Genomic DNA, 19,623 nt, shown 5'->3' on the forward strand with positions numbered 1-19,623 from the left:
TGGAGAATGAGAGAATATTTACAGAATGAACCAGTCCCATTTGTTTGTCTTGAAAATGACTTTATTTTTAGGTTTCTGATATTGGCACTACCATGTTTTGATATTTGCACTAATTCGCCTTGTCTTTTCTTTCTAAATTTGCTTCTGAGAGTATCTTTGGAAATTGTGGTAGAGATTGACAGCTGGTTAAATAGTAAAAGACAAAGCAAGTTAGTGCAATTAGCAAAACATGGTGGTGCAATATCAGTAGCGTTGATATCAGCACGACCATGTTTTAATAATTGCAGTGACCGATATTGTCTTTTATTATTTAAAGGGCTGTCAAAGATTGTTACAGTTCCCAAAAAGCTTTCAAAAGCCGATTGGAATAGAAAAGACAAGCGGAGTTTGTCCAATAATTAAAACATGGTTGTGCTGATATCATTTCCTTATTTTTAATATAAAAAATAAAAGAAGGATGAAAATGCAGTCTTTCTTAGGAAAGAGGTATATAACTAAAGCTGAGAAGGGGCAAAATATCATTTCCCTATTAAAATAAGAGAGAAAATTTTATTTTTAAATTGATGACGGTAGGCATGAGAGAGATGGGAGATGAGAACGTTATGGACAAGATATGTGTTTATAAGATTTTATATATCTTAGGGAAGTTTCTTTATATTTAGGCTTTTGGGATTTTCTAGTGGGTGTGGGTGGTGGTGGATGGTGACACAATGGGAAGTGTTTTGTGTGTGCTAGAGAGAGAGAGAGAGAGAGAGAGAGAGGGGGGAGTGAGTGAGTGTTGGTGTTTTGGGATAGTGTTAATGTGTTATTTCAAATGCCATTATCCCACATGTGTACTTTATAGAAAGCTTGAGCTTTCTATTTCCCAGCACCGGGAAATGTGATGTAATCTCTCTCTCTCTCTCTCTCTCTCTCTCTCTACGTGGATGCACCTCTAATATCCTATATTTTATCACATTACATATTTGATGAGGGGATTCCAATAGTAAATTAGAGATGTCGTGTAGTGACATTGAGATGGATGCTGATAGTCCATCACCCATCTCCACCAAACATTTGACTCAACTGCCTCACGGGCCGGATGATCTAGACCGTCCATTGAGTGCGCTCCAAGATAAGCCGACCATGGTAAACATCACTAGATTTTATTTTTGACCAAGATCTTAAAATCAAACATCACTACATTTTAATTATTTTATATTTTTAATCATTCTCAAAGAGTCAAAGAGGACGACTGACCATTTTTTATTATTTTTATCATAGATTTGAACGATGTCGATCGAACAATTAATATCGTAGGATTGTTGCGATTTTCGGATGGTGGCTCAACCACAATGGAACCCACATTTTGATAAAGAAAGTACCACAAAGGGGGGGATGGGTCCGTTTCGCATATCCGCCGCACGTGGTTTTGATGGGCCCCTTGATCCGTATCATCCAAGAACCGATGGGACCCGGATTTATTTAATTAAACGATGTATGTAAAGGACGGCAGATCAGATGACCAACACCTCTCATTTTTATCAGGTCCATTCAATTTGACATGAACCAACAATCATAATCCGTGGCATCGAATTGACAGCCAAGATCATTTGATCTTCGGTCTTTAGATAATCCAAATGGTTGGTTACCATACGATAATCTTGATCATTGTTAGGAACTTATTATAGAGATTGTGGGGACGGGGGAGTCTTGATACACAGTGGTCACGCAATTCACAGCAGCATTCCCCACAAATAAAAGTAGAGAAATGCTAGCAATACTCTCAATCTCACTCTCCTAAGACATCTGAAGAGAAGGAAGAAATGAACAGAATTCCCTACAATTCGGCAATGGGAAGCTCGATGTATGCCATGTTGTGTACAAGGCCAGATATTTGGGTCTTTCTATAAGCTTTTAGAGGTGGGAGTGTGTCAGCTGCTCCCACGTTTATGTTGTGGTCTTTCATGTGTCCTTTGAGGGTCGTTGCTTTTTGTTGGGTTGCATGTTTAGTTAGGGACGATCAAAGATCATTTGATGCATAGGATGACACCAAGGGAGAATAATGTTCGGCACCACGTCTGATAGTACAAACCACATGAACAATGCGATTTTTGGACCTTAGCTTACAATGGGACCCAATAAATAGATGAGTGCTAGCACCACTTTCTGAACCTTACCCTTCATCAATCACATCGTGGCACTTGTTAGGAGTGATCAGAACCATTCATTTGGTCTGACACATGACATAGCGATAAATTCCATCACATCTCCACCTGCTATTTGATAATCCTTACAGTCCATCAGGTGGGCCAGGTCGGAGTTGATTCTATACTACTCATAGAGTCAAGATTGCAAATGCAACTTTATGGAACATAAATAGCACGGTCATGAAATCAACGGTCCACGTTGATTGCTACACTTTAAAAGAGTCATATTTTAATTTGTTATCAATTAGATTTTGTTTTAATTATTTTTATCAAATTTTTTTTCTTTCGGGAAGTCCAAAAGAATGATGGTTTAGAGTTTTACTTTTACATAGATTAAGTTGAGAGAATTTTTAGGAGTTGGATATTTTTTAGGATTTTGATTTAGAGCAAATTTATGAGTTCCTTTTGAATTGGAAGTACGAACTCGAAGAAAATTTCAGTTTTAGAGGGCATCAGGAAACTTCCAATGAAAGCCTATAAATAGGCAACTTTATAAATAATTTGATAGCTTTATTGATTGAAAAATTGGTTGCCTTTTGTTGCCGTCTGTTGCTTTTGGAGAACGCACAAGAAGAGCCATCTGTTGCTCATATTTCTTTACCCCTTGAATCAATATACGCCCCTGCGTCATTTGGTATCAAAGCTCAGAAAAACAAGAATCCTATCTTCTTGTAATCTCTGGTCAAAAAAATATTAGTGGTCACCATGTCTCTATCACAAGCGGATATAATCACCAAGTTATTTAAAATTATAAGTGATATGGAAGAACGAGAACGGGTTCGCGGTGAACGACTGCAAGCTCAGATCAATGCACTCACCGAGCAAATCATGGCGGGAACTGATGGATTAGACCGGAGTATTGAGGAAAATAGTTTGAGCGGATCAGTTTCTCCAATTGTCACGGAAGATCCACAGACGCCAAACAAACCCCTTCTTGAGGATTCCCCCGAGGAAGAAGAAGAAATTGTTGAAGATCCACATCACGTTGATGAACGCAAATTGATTGATGCCGATCGAAGTGAAAGCTACTTTTTGCTTTCGCCATTAAAGTTCAAAGATTTTATCGAGGGCGAGCTTTTTGATCGAATCAAATCCAACCGCCTATCGAAGCATGTCAAAATAATTGCCCGGTGAAAATATTTAATTCGCTGGAAATGACTACAGTTCGAAGTCGGAGCGAGAACCACATCTAGCAACCTTGATATGAACTCGTGGTCGAGTTCTTTTCAAGAAAGGGAGTCTGATGCATGTGCATTTGGCACGATCATGAAATCAACAATCCACATTGATTGCTACACTTTAAAAGAGTCATATGTTAGTTTGTTATTAATTAGATTTTGTTTTAATTAACAGTCCACGTTGATTGCTACAAGAGTCATATTTTAGTTTGTTATTAATTAGATTTTGTTTTAATTATTTTTAGCAAAAAAATTTTTATCGAGACGTCCAAAAGAAGGATGGTTTAGAGTTTTAGATTTACATGGATTCAGTAAGAGGATTTTTTAGGAATATGATTGAGTTTAAAAGTTTTATTGTTTTAGGAAGTTTCTTTAGAGTAGGAAATTAACTGACGTTGGATTAGGATTAGTATTTTCAAAAAGCCTATAAATTGGCACTCATGTAATCGCTTATCATTATCTTATTTTGGAAATAAAATTGAGCTGTCGTTGAATTGTTGCCTTTGGGATATACAAAAGAGCCATCTGTTGCTCTAGAGCCATCTGCTGCTCTTCAATTGAGCCATCTGCTGCTCATATTTCTTTTCCCCTTGAATCCGCTATACGCCCCCACGTCACCCACCAGTCGACCAAATTGTTGGAACTTCCTCCACCCCCGTTTTGTTTTGGTTCTCTCTGAAAATGACTCGATATGCTTGAAAAGAGATGGAGATGATTATTTGCGAGCCTGGATGAACTATGACTCACACAATATATCATTACCTTTAGCATAAAAAACAAGCTTTAAATGTACGAGTTCATCACACAAATGATTATCATTACGATATGATATTAATCATAAGCTTAAAATTTACGAGTTCATTATCCAAATGATTATCATAAGATATGATATTAATCATAAGCTTTAAATGTATGATTTCATTACTCAAATGATTATCATTAAGATATGATCTTAATGGTCAACCTTGGGGGTCCCACACAGGGTTCATCCGTGATCAAGACCGTTGATATGGTTGATCGACCTACATGAAGATAGTGCACATGAAAACCCCGATCTAATTTCTTTTGGTGAGCTTCTAAAAAATGCCTTATTAGATCAACGTTCTGGGATCATTTAATTATGGTGGGAGTCGTGGGACCAACTGCAATGGACTAGACTCAGACTGGTGGTTGCAGAAGTGGGCCTCGAAATGGCTTACGGCTGAATTCCCTAGTTTGATAGGTTCATGCATGGGGATAAACATGCATTCTACTACTTTTTTATAAGGGAAACTTTCAAGTAATTTCCTCGACCATATGGGTAATGTAATCAATTTAGCCTCAAAAGGGACCACTATTTCAAGTAATTAAGAGGAAAAAGTCAGCAATATTTCCTGCATGTGTTGGCAATGATGCAATCTATGCTTGAAGGGGGACCTCCATTTCAAGTAGATCAAGGACAAGTGCACATAGGGTGAGGTGGTCAGACAAGTAGTTAATATGTGGCTCCACAAAGACCTACTTTTGGAAGCTTATGGTGAAGGGAATCGCATCAAGAGTTTATCACTCAAGGGGTATTATTCTTTTGTGAATATATGTATCTTTCCTTCCCTGTGCCACCTATCTGTAGTGTAAAAAGAGTGGTCATAAATACACTAGGCAGGGGTGGCCTGGGGAGGATAAGGGGGGCAAATATATCACTTCCCTTGTAAATTGTAATGCTGCCTATATTGCATTTTGAAATTTCATCCGGATGTTTCTCAACTTATAAATATAGCCCCGAAATTTGATCAGCTTTTTGCACTGATTTCTCTAAGCTAAGCAGTCTCTTTAACAGATTCTGTTTGGCCCTTTCTGAAATTCACAGAATAAGAATCATTGAATAACACAATTAGTATCCAGCCTTATTTTTCAAGGGAAATGTTATCAGCACTATTGTATTTTGATGAGGGCACTACTCACTTTATTAAAAGTATGGTATGGCCCGCACCATACGATGATCCAAACCGTCCATTAGATGGGCCACAGCCTAATTAGGTTGTGCCCCAAAAATCATTTCCATAGGTTGATCCTAACCGTCCGATCTATTGAGGGTTAGGATCAACCCTCTAAGATTCAGATCGGAGGGTTAGAATCAACTTATGAAAATTTCATCCCGGTGCTTCTCAACTATAAATATAGCCCCGAAATTTGAGCAGCTTTTTGCACTGATTTCTCTAAGCTAAGCAGTCTCTTTAACAGATTCTGTTTGGCCCTTTCTGAAATTCACAGAATAAGAATCATTGAATAACACAATTAGTATCCAGCCTTATTTTTCAAGGGAAATGTTATCAGCACTACTGTATTTTGATGAGGGCACTACTCACTTTATTAAAAGTATGGTATGGCCCGCACCATACGATGATCCAAACCGTCCATTAGATGGGCCACAACCTAATTAGGTTGTGCCCCAAAAATCATTTCCATAGGTTGATCCTAACCGTCTGATCTATTGAGGGTTAGGATCAACCCTCTAAGATTCAGATCGGAGGGTTAGAATCAACTTATGAAAATTTCATCCTGGTGCTTCTCAACTATAAATATAGCCCCGAAATTTGAGCAGCTTTTTGCACTGATTTCTCAAAGCTAAGCAGTCTCTTTAACAGATTCTGTTTGGCCCTTTCTGAAATTCACAGAATAAGAATCATCGAATAACACAATTAGTATCCAGCCTTATTTTTCAAGGGAAATGTTATCAGCACTATTGTATTTTGATGAGGGCACTACTCACTTTATTAAAAGTATGGTATGGCCCGTACCATACGATGATCCAAACCGTCCATTAGATGGGCCACAACCTAATTAGGTTGTGCCCCAAAAATCATTTCCATAGGTTGATCCTAACCGTCCGATCTATTGAGGGTTAGGATCAACCCTCTAAGATTCAGATGGGAGGGTTAGAATCAACTTATGAAATTTTCATCCTGGTGCTTCTCAACTATAAAAATAGCCCCGAAATTTGAGCAGCTTTTTGCACTGATTTCTCTAAGCTAAGCAGTCTCTTTAACAGATTCTGTTTGGCCCTTTCTAAAATTCAGAGAATAAGAATAATTGAATAACACAATAGCAGAGAGATCATATCTTCAATTATCCAAAACATTCATTTTTCGGTCGTCATGTAGATGCCCATATCCCAGAAATCTTTTCCACTGGAAGATCCTAACCATTACTATTGTTGGGTGTAAAATGGACGGATGAAAACGCTACAAATAATGGTACAAAAAATCTGGGGGGAATGCTGATATCACTCCCGTGAGTATCATATATCATTGCCATTCCTTGTTTATAATGAACGTTCTCTTTATACTTCTGTTATGGGCATTTTTTTGGCAATCGTAGGCCTAGAAAAGCCTATCAGAAAAGTCTTAAAACAAAGCAAAAATAGGAGTGCAATTATCAAAAAAGGTTACTGATCATGGCATTACAGTGTTTTGATAACTGCACGAGCCCAGCTTGTTTTTTCTATTTTACTTGGCCTTGAGAGTTTTTTGGGAACTGTTGACAGCTTTTTAACAAAAAAAATGGACTTTTTCCCCGGAATATCGTGTCAGAGAGGGTGTTTTCGAAATGACCAAAGAAGAAGGATAAAAAGTACGGGCATTATTCTAAATAACTCCAAGAGTGCTTAGGGTGTAAAGTGGTTCAGAGGTTCTCAATAGTAGTTCAAAGATTCTAAATAGGTCTAATAGTAGTTTAGATGGTCTAAATTGGTGTGATTGATGTAAGAGAATAGTGGTTCTAATTAATGGTTTACAGGGTCTAAATAGGTCTAAGTTGGATTCATTGGATTGGATTCCATCTATTTTACTGTCAGAAGAGGTAGTTGATATTTTAGTGTCTTTGTTACTTTCTAAAGGGTGGGGATACCCTCCATATACATCACCCGTGTCTTTACTTTAAGGGGTTTTTTTATTAGTGGAAGTTGGATGTAAATGCATTTCCAATTATAGAGCTTGAAAAGCGGCTCACACAAAAAATCACTGGGAGTCGACCGCGCGGTCTACCTCTCTACCTCAGAATCTTAAATGAGCCATCAGAAGCGATTGCGGTTGACCTGTATACCTCTGTTTCTTAACTAAGCCATCAGAAGCGGTGGCAGTCGACTTGCGGTCGACAGTGAGAACTAAAAAAAACACGATGCGGCGACGACCTTTAAAAGCCAGGTCGACCTGCGTGTTATAAGGACTAAACCCTCCTCCCAAAACACTAAGATCCACCATCCCAATCTTTTACCACGGCTCCTAAAATCTCAAAGGGAAAGGGGGAAAGCGGCGAGGGCTCCTCAGACCATTCGAGAGACGCCGAAGCCCTTGGGAGAAACGTTCTCAGGTCGAATCACGTTTCTTTCTCTCCGACGTAGTAGAAAAGCTCTTCTACGAACTAAGCTTTCATGAGATCCTAAGTGGTCGGTGCGATTCACAATTAAAGACATCATCTTCCCGCTAACATATTCGAATGATGCTGAATCTTTTAAGCACCCATCAACATGCAAGATAAAAGAAGCCGCTCTTTTTACCATTTTCGTAAACCCTGCTAGGATAAGAATAAGTTATATAAGGATAATATCCACGAAAGAACCACTATTATGCCCTCTCAACCACTAAGAATAGGATATATAAGGATAGTCTTAACCGTTATTTAGAATGTTTGAACCACTATTTATACAATATGAGCCACTAATAGATCCTCTGAACAACTATTAGACATGTTTGGAATGTCTGAACCTCTAATTAGAACTATTTAGACAGTCTTACCAACTATATAAGATGTTTCACTACAAGAAAAGTTACATTTACCGACGTTTTTGTAGCGTCATTCCATTAAACCGTGGTTAATAACATATATGCACCGACGTTCATCGAAGAAACGTCGGTGTGTGGATGTTACCGCACAAAAACCTTCACCCGCCTTAAAAATCACTTATTTATTATTAGCGACATTATTGAAACGTCATTAAAGGTTAATATTTTTCGACGCTTATTATTTAAAACGTCATTAAATTTGAACCACTATTGATACACTATGAACTACAACTAGACCCTCTGAACAACTATTAGACCTATTTAAAATGTCTGAACTACTAATTAGAACTATTTAAACAATCTTAACCACTACTTAGAATGTTTGAACCATTATTTAGAATGTTTGAACCACTACTAAGACCCTCTAAACCACTATTAGACTTATTTAGGATGTATGAACCACTATTGAGACCCTCTGAATCACTATTAGACATATTTAGAATGTTTGAACCACTATTGAGACCTTCTGAACCACTGTTAGACCTATTTAGAATGTTTGAACCACTACTTAGCTCCTCCGAACCACAACTATTCCTATTTAGAAAAAAACGTGAAAGTGAGATACGCGCCTAAGCGTGTTTCGGTCCCAGGTGGCAAATGTCCGTACGTTTTACCCTTATTTTGTCATTTTGAAAACACCGTCCTCTGACACGATATTTCAAAGAAAATGTCCATTTTTTGGTCATTCCCTTTTAAACAATAAAAGAGAAGATTAGTTAGTGCAATTATCAAAACACGGTAGTGCCAATATCAGCAGCCATATCAAAGAATAAGAGTGTGGAAATCATATTACGGAAATAGATTCAACTTTCAACCTAGAATAATTCTTCTTTCAGAATATTTCCATGGATCTCCCCTAGCATATCATATTATATATTGATAAGATTCTTAGTTCTTATGCTTGCCTTTTCGCCCACATGTAATCCAACTCTATTGTGAATAAACTATGAATATTCTACCATTAATCACAACCGAATGATTTTCACTGTGCAATGTTGAAGAATCATTTCCAGAATTCAAGTGGGTGGTAATGGACAATAATCAGCAAAAAAACAAAGAAAAACAATCGAATGGCTATGATCAATAGAAGGACATGAAAATGACTAATCCAAAAACGGATCAATTCCAAATTGTATGTAGGGAAGGTAAACAGATTGGATGGTGAAAATGGTTTATACATCCACCATGTTAACAAGTACAGCATATACACAGATCATTCCTCACACTGATTGAAGAAGCACTTTAAATCTATTCACTTTCGTGAAGTGATTACTCATGAGAGTTCTTCCAGCTTTTAGCTTCAGTCAAGATATATTGTAGCAGGAATTTGAATATGCCACCGAAAAGAATCAATACTCAGCAATTACAGTGTACCAGTAAGAATCTATACTCATTTGAGAATATGAATTGAAACAGATTTGATATTCATATTGATCTTTTTTATCTGTAGATTGGCCAACATGGAAGAAGCATCCACTGCTTTAGCCTTTAATCCACAAAGGACATAGCATATGTCGTGGAATTCCATGCCTCATGTTTGGTAACCATCCAAAATTCCATGGAATTTAAAAAAGGAAAATGCTAAAATGAAACTCACTTTAATGCTCCTTCCTATAAGACTCTTATTGGGCCCCACTTTGGTCTTGTTTAGAGCACTTTCAAGTCTCATCTCTGATGATTCGACGCCATTGATCCATCAAGCCTAATCAAACATTAGGGTTCTCCCAAGAAAAGCTGCATAGTTGATCGTTGTGGTCCTTTATCCTATTGCATGTGATATTCGTTCAAGATGGGATGTTCGACAAGATCAACGGTCTTTGTCCTTACATGCATACATTCTTATGCCCCATGGAAGATCACAAAATTTATCTTTTATCATTGATCATAAAAGTGAACTTTTGTATAGTTTATCTTCCAAAAATGCTATAAAGACACTCATTGAGCACCACTTGTGACTTGTGAGTTGTGATCAAGGTTTAAAATTTCGGTTTCAACCTTGAAATTTCGGTCGAAATTTGGTACAAAAATCGAAACAAATATTTTATTCATTATTAAATTTCGGTGAAATATTAAATTAATTAAAACAAAAACAAATTTTTTGGGTCAAATTTCAGAAAAACCGAAATTCCTAAATTTCGGCCGAAATAAGTGACTATTTCGGTTTTGGGTGGTTTCGGTGTCGGTCTCCAAATCCGAAATTTCGGATTTCGGTTGAAATTTAAAACCATGGTTGTGATTAGGGGTGTAAACGAGCCAAGCCGAGCTTGGCTCGGGCTCGAACCAGGCTCGAGCTCGGTCAGGCTCTCGAGCGGCTCGCGAGCCTTACCGAGCTCGGAATATATTAAGGCAATGATATATTCACACCCCTCATCTTCCCTGGACAGCCCTGTCTAGCGTAATTTAGCTACTCTTTTTACACCACGGGGGGTGGTCCAAGTAACAAATGGGGTTAAAAAAAAGTGACATATTTTGCCTCCCCCTTTCACTCCCTCGACAACCCTTTTAGTGTGTGTGTATATATATATATATATATATATATATATATATATATATATATATATATAAAATCCTTAACGAGCCTTAATGAGCCGAGCCTGGCCTAGCTCGGGCTCGGCTCGTTAAGGATTCGAGCCGAGCTCGAGCGAGCTTGCCCGAGCCAAAATTGACACCATTAGTTGTGATACGCCTGTGTGATCATATCACAATTATGACTAAAATACCTTGAGAACACCTTGACTAGATGCTTCTAGACTCCGATCCATCAAACCTCTTTTAGGATTCTACAAAAGAAAAAAAAGGGGACTTAGGCCCTGTTTGGATTGCATGAATTTCATGGAAATGCTTGGAAAAGTTTTTTTTCAGAATTTCTTAAATTTTCCATCATTTGATAGATAAAAAAAAAAAGTAATTTGAATTACTGCAGTTCAATTTTTATTTAGATGGACCTGCAATTTATAATAATATCCTTCTAAATAAGCCATAACATTTCATTCCCGTTTAAATTGTGGAAATGAAACAATTTTCCAAGGAAATTTTTTTCCACGAGTTATTTTTTCCTTTCCTGCAATCCAAACAGGGGCCTTACTAATCTAAAAAAGGGGGAATGATATCCCCCCACACTCTAATGGATAAAATCCCCCCTTTAACGTTATTCGTTAAGTTTTAAAGGCAAAGAAAAAAGTTAAAGGGGATGAATTTATCATCAAGCAGGGAACCATTCTCACATAAACAATTAAAAGGGGCATATTTTATCCGTTTAGGGGGGAGGGTATCATTTCCCAAAAAAAAACTAAACTAATTGTGTTAATTAGATAATTATCTTACATATGGAATGTCGATTCACGGCCGCGCGGGGGGTATCATTTCCCAAAAAAAGCTAAACTAATTGTGTTAATTAGATATTTATCTTACATATGGAATGTCGATTCACGGCCAAAGCAGCATTAACCGTTGGCATATTTTTTACCGACGGATTGTCGGCGGTCACATTTTCTGCGGGCTAAAATTTTGCGGTCCTGCAAGAGGCGCAAGAGACATGCATGTGAAACCAATATGGTTGTTGATCTTATAAAACATCAACTCCAAGCCTCAAGACATCTGATGTGTAATATCTATACATATGCAATGTTCCTTTAGCATGGGACCAGAATTTTCTAGGTCGCCTCATGATGTTCTACAAGACCAACAGTCTTGATTGCACATAAATTCTTGTGGTGTATGCAAAGGAGCTGGAAGGCCCACAGGGCATCCCTACTCTTGCTCTCGAAACTTCCAAGCACAAATCTCAAGGCAATATATTCACTGCACTTTCTTTAGTAGTTGGGCCTTTTTATAGACCATGATTCCAGGGATTTGAGCCTTTAAGGGCGATGTAGTCACTATGTAGGACTATTACCCGTCATTCCAAATGTTATTTTGGGCAAAAACTTGTTTTTCCAAGCAATCACAGATGCTCAAGGATAGTTTAAAAGGGATCTTGGGGCTCAGTAATATTTGGGGTCGACTCGTAAAAATTGAGGTCGGCGTGTGCTTGAAAAAAATGAAAAAGAAGAGGAAAATGAAAAATCGAAAGGAAAAATATAGAAGTTGAGTTCGACTCGGTAAAAGTTATTGTTAACCCCAACTTTTTCGAATTGACCCTGTCTTTTACTGTCGACGTGATTCAACCCAATTTTTGCCGATTTGACCCCATTTTGTGTTGATTTTTGTCAATTTGGCCCCATGTTGTTTTAGAAATTCTTTTTTCCCTTCTCTGTCCTCTTCTTTTCTATTTTATCAGCGCCTTCTATTTTTTTGCATGTTCCTTTTTCTCCAAGGCTATTATTGTTCTTTTACTTTCTACTTCCTCTTCCTCTTCTCCTTCTTGCTCTTTCAAGTTGGAGCAATCTTTCTCTTCCTTTTATTCTTCTTCTTTCTCTTCCAAGTTAGAGCATCCTTTTATTCTTTTTCCTTTTCCAAGTTAGAGCGATGCTCAACGATAATGGAGATGAAAAATAGAAAAAATTACAGAAGAAGAAACTCGTCCTTCCTCAGCTTTCAAGTTGCATTTATAGTGGATCGAGACGGGAAAAAGGAGAATTAGAGAAGACACGGGCATTTCGTTTTTTTATCATGTGACACCAGACTCACATGTAATCTGTTGAGAATTTAGGGAATAATACGGCTTACCAGATTTTATTGTAGAATAGAAACAACAAACAAACAGCGTTAGTAAAATCTTTTCTGATGCGGCGAGATGAGGCACGGGCTATGTCGCTCTCTTTAAGGTGAATTTGCGCCTATGCGGAAACTAATTCTGATGCAGTAGATTACTGGCCGCAATCACCCCAGGATACAACAGCCCGACACACCGTCGATCTCCAAGAACTGCACGATCTCAGAGATTCGTACCACACGAACACTCCAGTAGCCCAACAAAATACGAAAAATAAACTGAGGAAGAAAGAAAACAATGTTTACAATAAAGTAGAAAAGCAAGAATAAAACAATAGTTTTTGGTTCTGTTGTTGTGTAGAAAAAACACAGAGAACATCTTTTATAAAGCCAAACATGTCCGTTCAACACATCCTTTAATAGAGTAAAGACGCCCGTTAAGAGAAAAGAACCGTTAAAAAGCGTTATAGATGCGAAGAGACACTTACCCTACAGTCACAACGCTTAGGTACGCCGGCTTACTCAGGAACTGTGCCGTTATTTACCCAGTTAATGAAGTTCCAGTAAGCCGGCTTAAACGGACAGAACCCAAAATTAAAAATGTAGGGGATGGAAAAACCTTTCCTCCCCGGCGCGTGTGTGGTATAGCCGGAAGCCCACCGGGTCCACTTGGTGGCTCATGCGCGTAGGCTCCCTTTCTCCTTTTCTCATTCACAAAGCTAAGGAAATGAAAAGCTATATAAACACATGAAGCTTTTCTTCACTTTCCACTACGGGACTATTCGCTTTTGTGAAGGAAGTGAGCAAACCCATAGCTTCTGGCTTCTTTTTTGTAAAGAAAAGAACTTTGTAAAATACCAACAAGGGTTGTTTTGTATTAAAATTGCAACATAATATGCCATTTTGTATTTTTTCATAAGTCACCCCATTCTTCCCAACATATAATCCCTAACGTCCTATTTGCATGATAAAAATGTAATATCAAGGGATTAATTCTTTCAAGGGGAATTTACCCTGAAATTATGTTTTATTTCCAAAATTACCCTGATATTATGTTTTATTTCCAAAATTACATATTGCTAGCATTTTCAACTCTTTATGGATGTATAGTTCAAAGAATCAAAAGACTCTTTTGAACTCTTACATACGCAAGAGAATAGAGCCATTTATCTTCCGAACCATGCAGGGGCGGAGCCAACACTTTGTGGGGGGGGGGGGGGGCGGCATGGCCCCCCTCATGCTATATGTGCCTCCGCCCCTGGAACCACGACTCCCCACCTGCCGTGTGTTTGATGTGCCAATGGCTAAACAGAGCGCCACCAAACAAGGGTCTTCCGCTACCCGTCCGTGTGCACAAAAGACTCTTTTAAACTCAAAAGTTCCTAAACTTTTCTCATCAACGAATAATGAAAAAATATGTTCAAACTTCAAACCAAACTTTAAAAAAAAACGAAATCATAGCTCTCTTAATCCAGTCGTGTAATAATAAAAACTGATTTGATTTGATGAAATTTTTTGCCTGTATAAGAAAAAATAGATCGAATTGAAAGAAAAATGACATAAAAAGGAAACGAAGCCAAATTTGTATGTATAAGGAAAACTACTTCGAATCGGCCAACAGGAGCTAGTAATCCCACATTTTTCCAACACGACCTAACATATTTTTTCTGAATGGCTCCGTCCAAATTATGCCGCCATTCTTTTGTAATTTCAGAAATATTCCCCTTGTTTTAACTTTTAGCCATTAGGCAAAATATTTCTAACACTACTACCATGGTAAGAAAAGGGCCAACTGATTAAAAAAAAAAAAAGTGTCATTACAAGTGGGAACAATACATACAACAAAACAAAGTACAATTGAAGTACAGAGAAGGATTATCCACAACCCATATCTAGATGTTTATAGATTAGACGACCCTAGTCCCCCCTAGGCCAGTACCAGCGCCACCCTTCAGAGCCGGGTCTGTAGCACCTCCAGCTCCTTCTCCACATGTAGTGTCTCTGTACCCCGGCCCATATTTGCTACTAAACATACCAGCATGGAGCAACAAGAGATACACCAACTGGGTGAAGGCCAATATGATCATCAGTGCTTCCAGAAACCTGAGTCTCCATCCTCTGTATCCTCCTATGTGTATTTCCTTGCAAGCCAACCTAAACCCAACATGCCAACAATTATTAAACCAAAATAATTCAACATATTAGAACCCTCCCAAGGAGAAAATTCATTAAAATGCAGCTTCTGAAAATCAATGAGGTGGGTTTAAATAATAGAGTAACACTTTGACGAGTTACTCTTGATAATCAAGGGATTATGATCGTCCGATCGAGGTGCGTCCAGTAGTAAAAGAGTAATCTTGTAGTCTAATGTAACCATCAGTGTAACACAAATCTAATGATCCCTAAGACATTAATCCCTATGTGGGTTCCAAAATTGTTATCCTTTAGCTTCACACTGCAAGGCATTTTTTTGAGACCTTGCATGTGTGACACGTGGCAATGCTATCCTACTTGAAATAGCAACTCTAACGTTGTACTACCACTTGTACGTGGGCCCTTTGATCAAGTGTGAAATCCCTTTATCATGCCTAGAGAAGTGGTTTGATACTTTGATTCTTTGCACCTTAGAGGAAGCATCACATTTCTTCCAATGAACTTGATGAAGTACTTAAAGAAAGGTCTCAAAGAAAGGTGATGGTATTACCCAGCGGCCAAGGCTGTAACAGCCCAAGCTATCAAAGAAGAGGAAGCCGCTGCTGCTAGACTATCGTTCCTCCACACCCTGATATGGTTAGCTCCTGCCAATTTTGAAGCCAACCCCACCACTCCGGCCAAAAGGGCAAATGTAAGGAAATAAGGGGTTGCTCCATTCCCTGCTACACCTGAAAAAAGAAAGAAACAAATGATCAAAATAGTAATATAGCTTTAAAAAACACCACTTAAATCACCCTTAAATACAAGTCAATAAACAAATACAACCCAAAACAGAGAGAGAGAGAGAGAGAGAGAGAGAGAGAGAGAGAGAGAGAGAGAGAGATTTTGAAGTGGTTTCATACCAGGTTGGTTGGTTTGGCCATTGATATACTTGTTGAGATTCCAACTAGCAAGACACACAACCATAACATACATAGCCAAGTTCAAGAACAACAGCGGAGCTGCTACGTTCCTACCTACCGTTTGAGCCATCACTACTAACTTTAACTACACCAAACACCCGCAATCTAAGCAACACAATTAGGGTGGTTTTCTCCTTTGCCCTATTCTCCCTTTCTAGATAGTGTTGAGAAAGGGATGCATATATGGCAAGAGAAGGGCTTGGAACTTGAAACGTGTAACTCTCCTCTTTACACCTAGTAGTGCACGCGTCAATACCTACGTTTCTGCCACTTGCGTGGCACTGGGAACCCACCGCCAAAGTCTACAATAAGCTATTTCGGAGCTTTGTTAAGCCTCTTGGTTTGTCGCAAAAATATGTAGCGTAGTGGAACGTGTTAATTTGAACAAATGGAACATTAAACTTTGTTACATATATGCTCAAGTGCTGTTGGAAACTCTTTCGATGTGAAAATCAAAGGCCCACAATTCATTAAGCTTAGATTAGGGATCAGCTTAGAAAATCTAAGCCGTTGATATTTGTATGATCGTTCTATGTCTGTTTCGGATGGGACCAAGATAATGTGGGTCACTCTCTTGATGTTCTGCATGATCAATGGTTGATTTTCTACAAGATCGATGGTCTTGATATTACATACAAATGTGGTCATGTGGGTGTTAATAATCCCGAACTTTTGGATGGATCGGGCAGGATGTGGGCACAAAGGATCCGAATTGTGTTCATTGGATCCATATCTCAAGTTCTGAAATTATCTGGGATTGTGACTTAGATGCTTTGATGAATGTTACGGTTCGAAATGAATCATGACCCAATTTCGTAAAGTGGAATCCAAAAAAGATAAGACCAATAAGGCATCAAACGGATCGTGACCAATACATAGGTGGATCTGATCTAAAGTGGATCCATTGACACTCCTAGTTACAAATCATGGTTTTAAATTTCGTCTAAAATCTGAAATTTCGGATTTCGGTTAAGACCGAAACCTAAACGTTCCGAAACTGAAATTGGCGAAACGTACAAAATTTCGGTTAAAATTTTGTCAATTTTGGCATAATTTGAAAAAATATTAATTTTTTATTCCTTTCCCAAATTCCAGCTGAAAATTTTGGCCGAAATTTCAGGATTTCGGCTAGGTCCGAAATTTATTCCGAAACCAAAATTTCAAACCATGGTTACAATCATGTGTAACTCGGACTCATCAGTTATATTAGTGTTTTTCCTATCTTAGAAAGAGGAAGCATACAGTTTTGAACCTCTAAAATTGTAAAGTTGGCAGTTGCTTGTGTCTAATTAATTGAAAATTCCAAATAGAGTTAGTTCTCTTTGTTGCTACATAATTAGGGCGTGTTCGGCAAGGCTCATTAAATGGGCTTTCTCATTACTATGTTTCTGGCCGACTGTTTTGGGAGAGAATGGGGCAAGAGTCCAACCATATTAAGTATGAATCAATTGGGCCTCTCATTTTATTGGGCCATCATTATTACTAAATACAAAGTCATCAATTACAATATTCATATGTGGAGCTAGGAATTTGAAAGGGGGGCAGAGAATGGTTGTTATATAGTAATTAATAAATTATTAAAAAGTAAAATAAATAAATCAAAAGATGACAATGGTTAACCAAAACCATGCATAGGGTGGGGCCCACCATTTTAAACCTTCTGTTTTGATTGGGTGGGACCAACCATTTTACATCACATGCTATGCATGTTGGGGCCATCCTTTTACATCGTGGGCCAACCATCTTACACTTCATTTTTTTTTTTTTTGTAGTTTGGGCCAACCGTCTTTATAGTTTGGCCAAACCATCTACCCCTCATGGTTTAAAATTTTGGTTTCGGTACCGGTTTCAAACCCCTGAAATTTTGAAATTCAGGTACAAAAACGAAAAGAATATTTTATCTAATATTAAATTTTGGCCAAAATTACCGATATTTTGGTAAAATATTAAAATAATTTTTTAAAAAAGGTTTTTTTGGGTGAAATTTGGGCAAAAACAAAATTTCGACCGAAATTTGGAAATAAAGTACCGTTTCGGAAAATAGTGATTTCGGTGTCGGTCTCGGTCCGAAATTTCGACCGAAATCCAAAATTTCGGACCGAGACCGACACCAAAATCACTATTTTCCGAAACGGGACTTTATTTCCGAATTTCGGTCGGATTTCGGTCGAAATTAAAAACCATGCTCCCCCTAACCCATGCATAAGGTGGAGCCCACAATGTACACCTCATATTTAGTATCCTGAGGCATATTTTTTACACATAGGCTCTATTTCTTTTGACGTAAAAATAGACGTAAAGTTTGTTTTATGTTGAACATAAAACAAATTTCAACATAAAACAAATTTTACGTCCATTTATACGTTGAAAGAAACAGAGCCTTATGCTCAGTTCTCTCGTCGGGAAAGGAAAGGAAAGAGAAGTTAAGGGAAGTAAACTGATGTGGTAGAAAGGAAAGTGAAGGAAAAGAAACCTGACAAAAACCTGTCAGATGAGCGTTTCGTTGCACAGAAACCTGACAGAAACCTCACAGAAACTACAGAAATATGCGTTTCGTTGCAGAAAAACTCAATAGAAACCTGTTAAATAGAAACTGTGACAAACTGATATGTAGAATGATGCCAACATATAATCTAGTCTAAAATAAGTGGGTCTAACCCTCTGAAGTCAATCAAAATAAGAAAACCATGACAAACAGAAGTTGAACAATAACAATGGCAATCATATTGTCACAAATATAGAGCTGCCAAGATATAAATCAGGCAACCAACATAGACTTGACAAAAAATTGTCACAAATATAGAGTTGCCAAGAAGAAGCAGACCGTAATATCACATAACTAAAAGACCAAGCCAAGTCCTTACATCTTTAAGTCCAAGCCAACTAACAAAAATAGTACATAAACATGTTCACCAAAAAAAAACAGACAAGCCAACCAAAAAAAAAGATCATGTCTAAATGAAGTCCACATCCAGAACATCCAACAACCACATGTTCATGTACGTCCACATCCACATCCACATCCACAATCACTCAGAATTCAAGGTTTTCCATCTTCCTCCACATGTAGCGCTCCCTCCTTTCTACTGTGTACTTCATAAAAGCACGAACCTCCGTAGGGTTACGGTTGAGGTACTCATAAGCCCTCTCCAAGATGTCCTTCTCGAATCCTTCTAACCCAAACACGGCATCATGAAGCTCATCATTGTCAAAAGGTTCCTTCGATAGATCCTTGATTGCATCTGCAACCTTCTCCAAAGTTGAAGTAAACCCTTCCATCAAATTCATATATTTTGCTGCACTACGCTTCGTCCCCCTCTGACCTTCATCGCTTCTTGCAAAATCTCTAACCGGAGATGAAGTTCTAGGCCCAGGTCCCCTACTGCTCTCACCCACCATAGGAGACTCTGGAATTGTTTAGTCTCAGGGGTATCACCAATCCCCAAGTCATCTATATGCGAAGCTGAACTCTGTACCTCCTGACTAGGGGCAACGTCATCCCTACTCCACCCACCCGTGGCATAGTCTTCGCCAAAAATGTGACGAAAATCATCTATTAACACATGTTTCTCTGTAAAATATTTCTTATGTTCAGGGTGAACCTACAAGAAATTCAGAAAAATAGTTATAAATATTACGAGCCAGAGTAATTAACAAATGCAACAAA

The 19,623-nt window shown here is 38.1% G+C and overlaps 1 protein-coding gene across 1 annotated transcript; it reads right to left on the minus strand.

Annotated features, from left to right (window-relative positions):
• Window positions 1-14,633: 14,633 nt before the first annotated feature.
• LOC143861094 (AWPM-19-like family protein) lies at window positions 14,634-16,119 on the minus strand. The gene is made up of 3 exons (XM_077371989.1): window positions 15,897-16,119; window positions 15,545-15,722; window positions 14,634-14,994 (listed from the first exon to the last, which is right to left on the minus strand). The coding sequence occupies exons 1-3, from the start codon at window positions 16,024-16,026 to the stop codon at window positions 14,748-14,750; spliced, it is 555 nt and encodes a 184-aa protein (XP_077228104.1). The 5' UTR covers window positions 16,027-16,119; the 3' UTR covers window positions 14,634-14,747.
• Window positions 16,120-19,623: the final 3,504 nt, after the last annotated feature.

The sequence above is a fragment of the Tasmannia lanceolata genome, unplaced genomic scaffold (assembly GCF_043159265.1).
Source record: "Tasmannia lanceolata isolate RefF3 unplaced genomic scaffold, GAP_Taslan_0.1 ptg000037l, whole genome shotgun sequence".
Classification (NCBI taxonomy): Eukaryota; Viridiplantae; Streptophyta; class Magnoliopsida; order Canellales; family Winteraceae; genus Tasmannia; species Tasmannia lanceolata.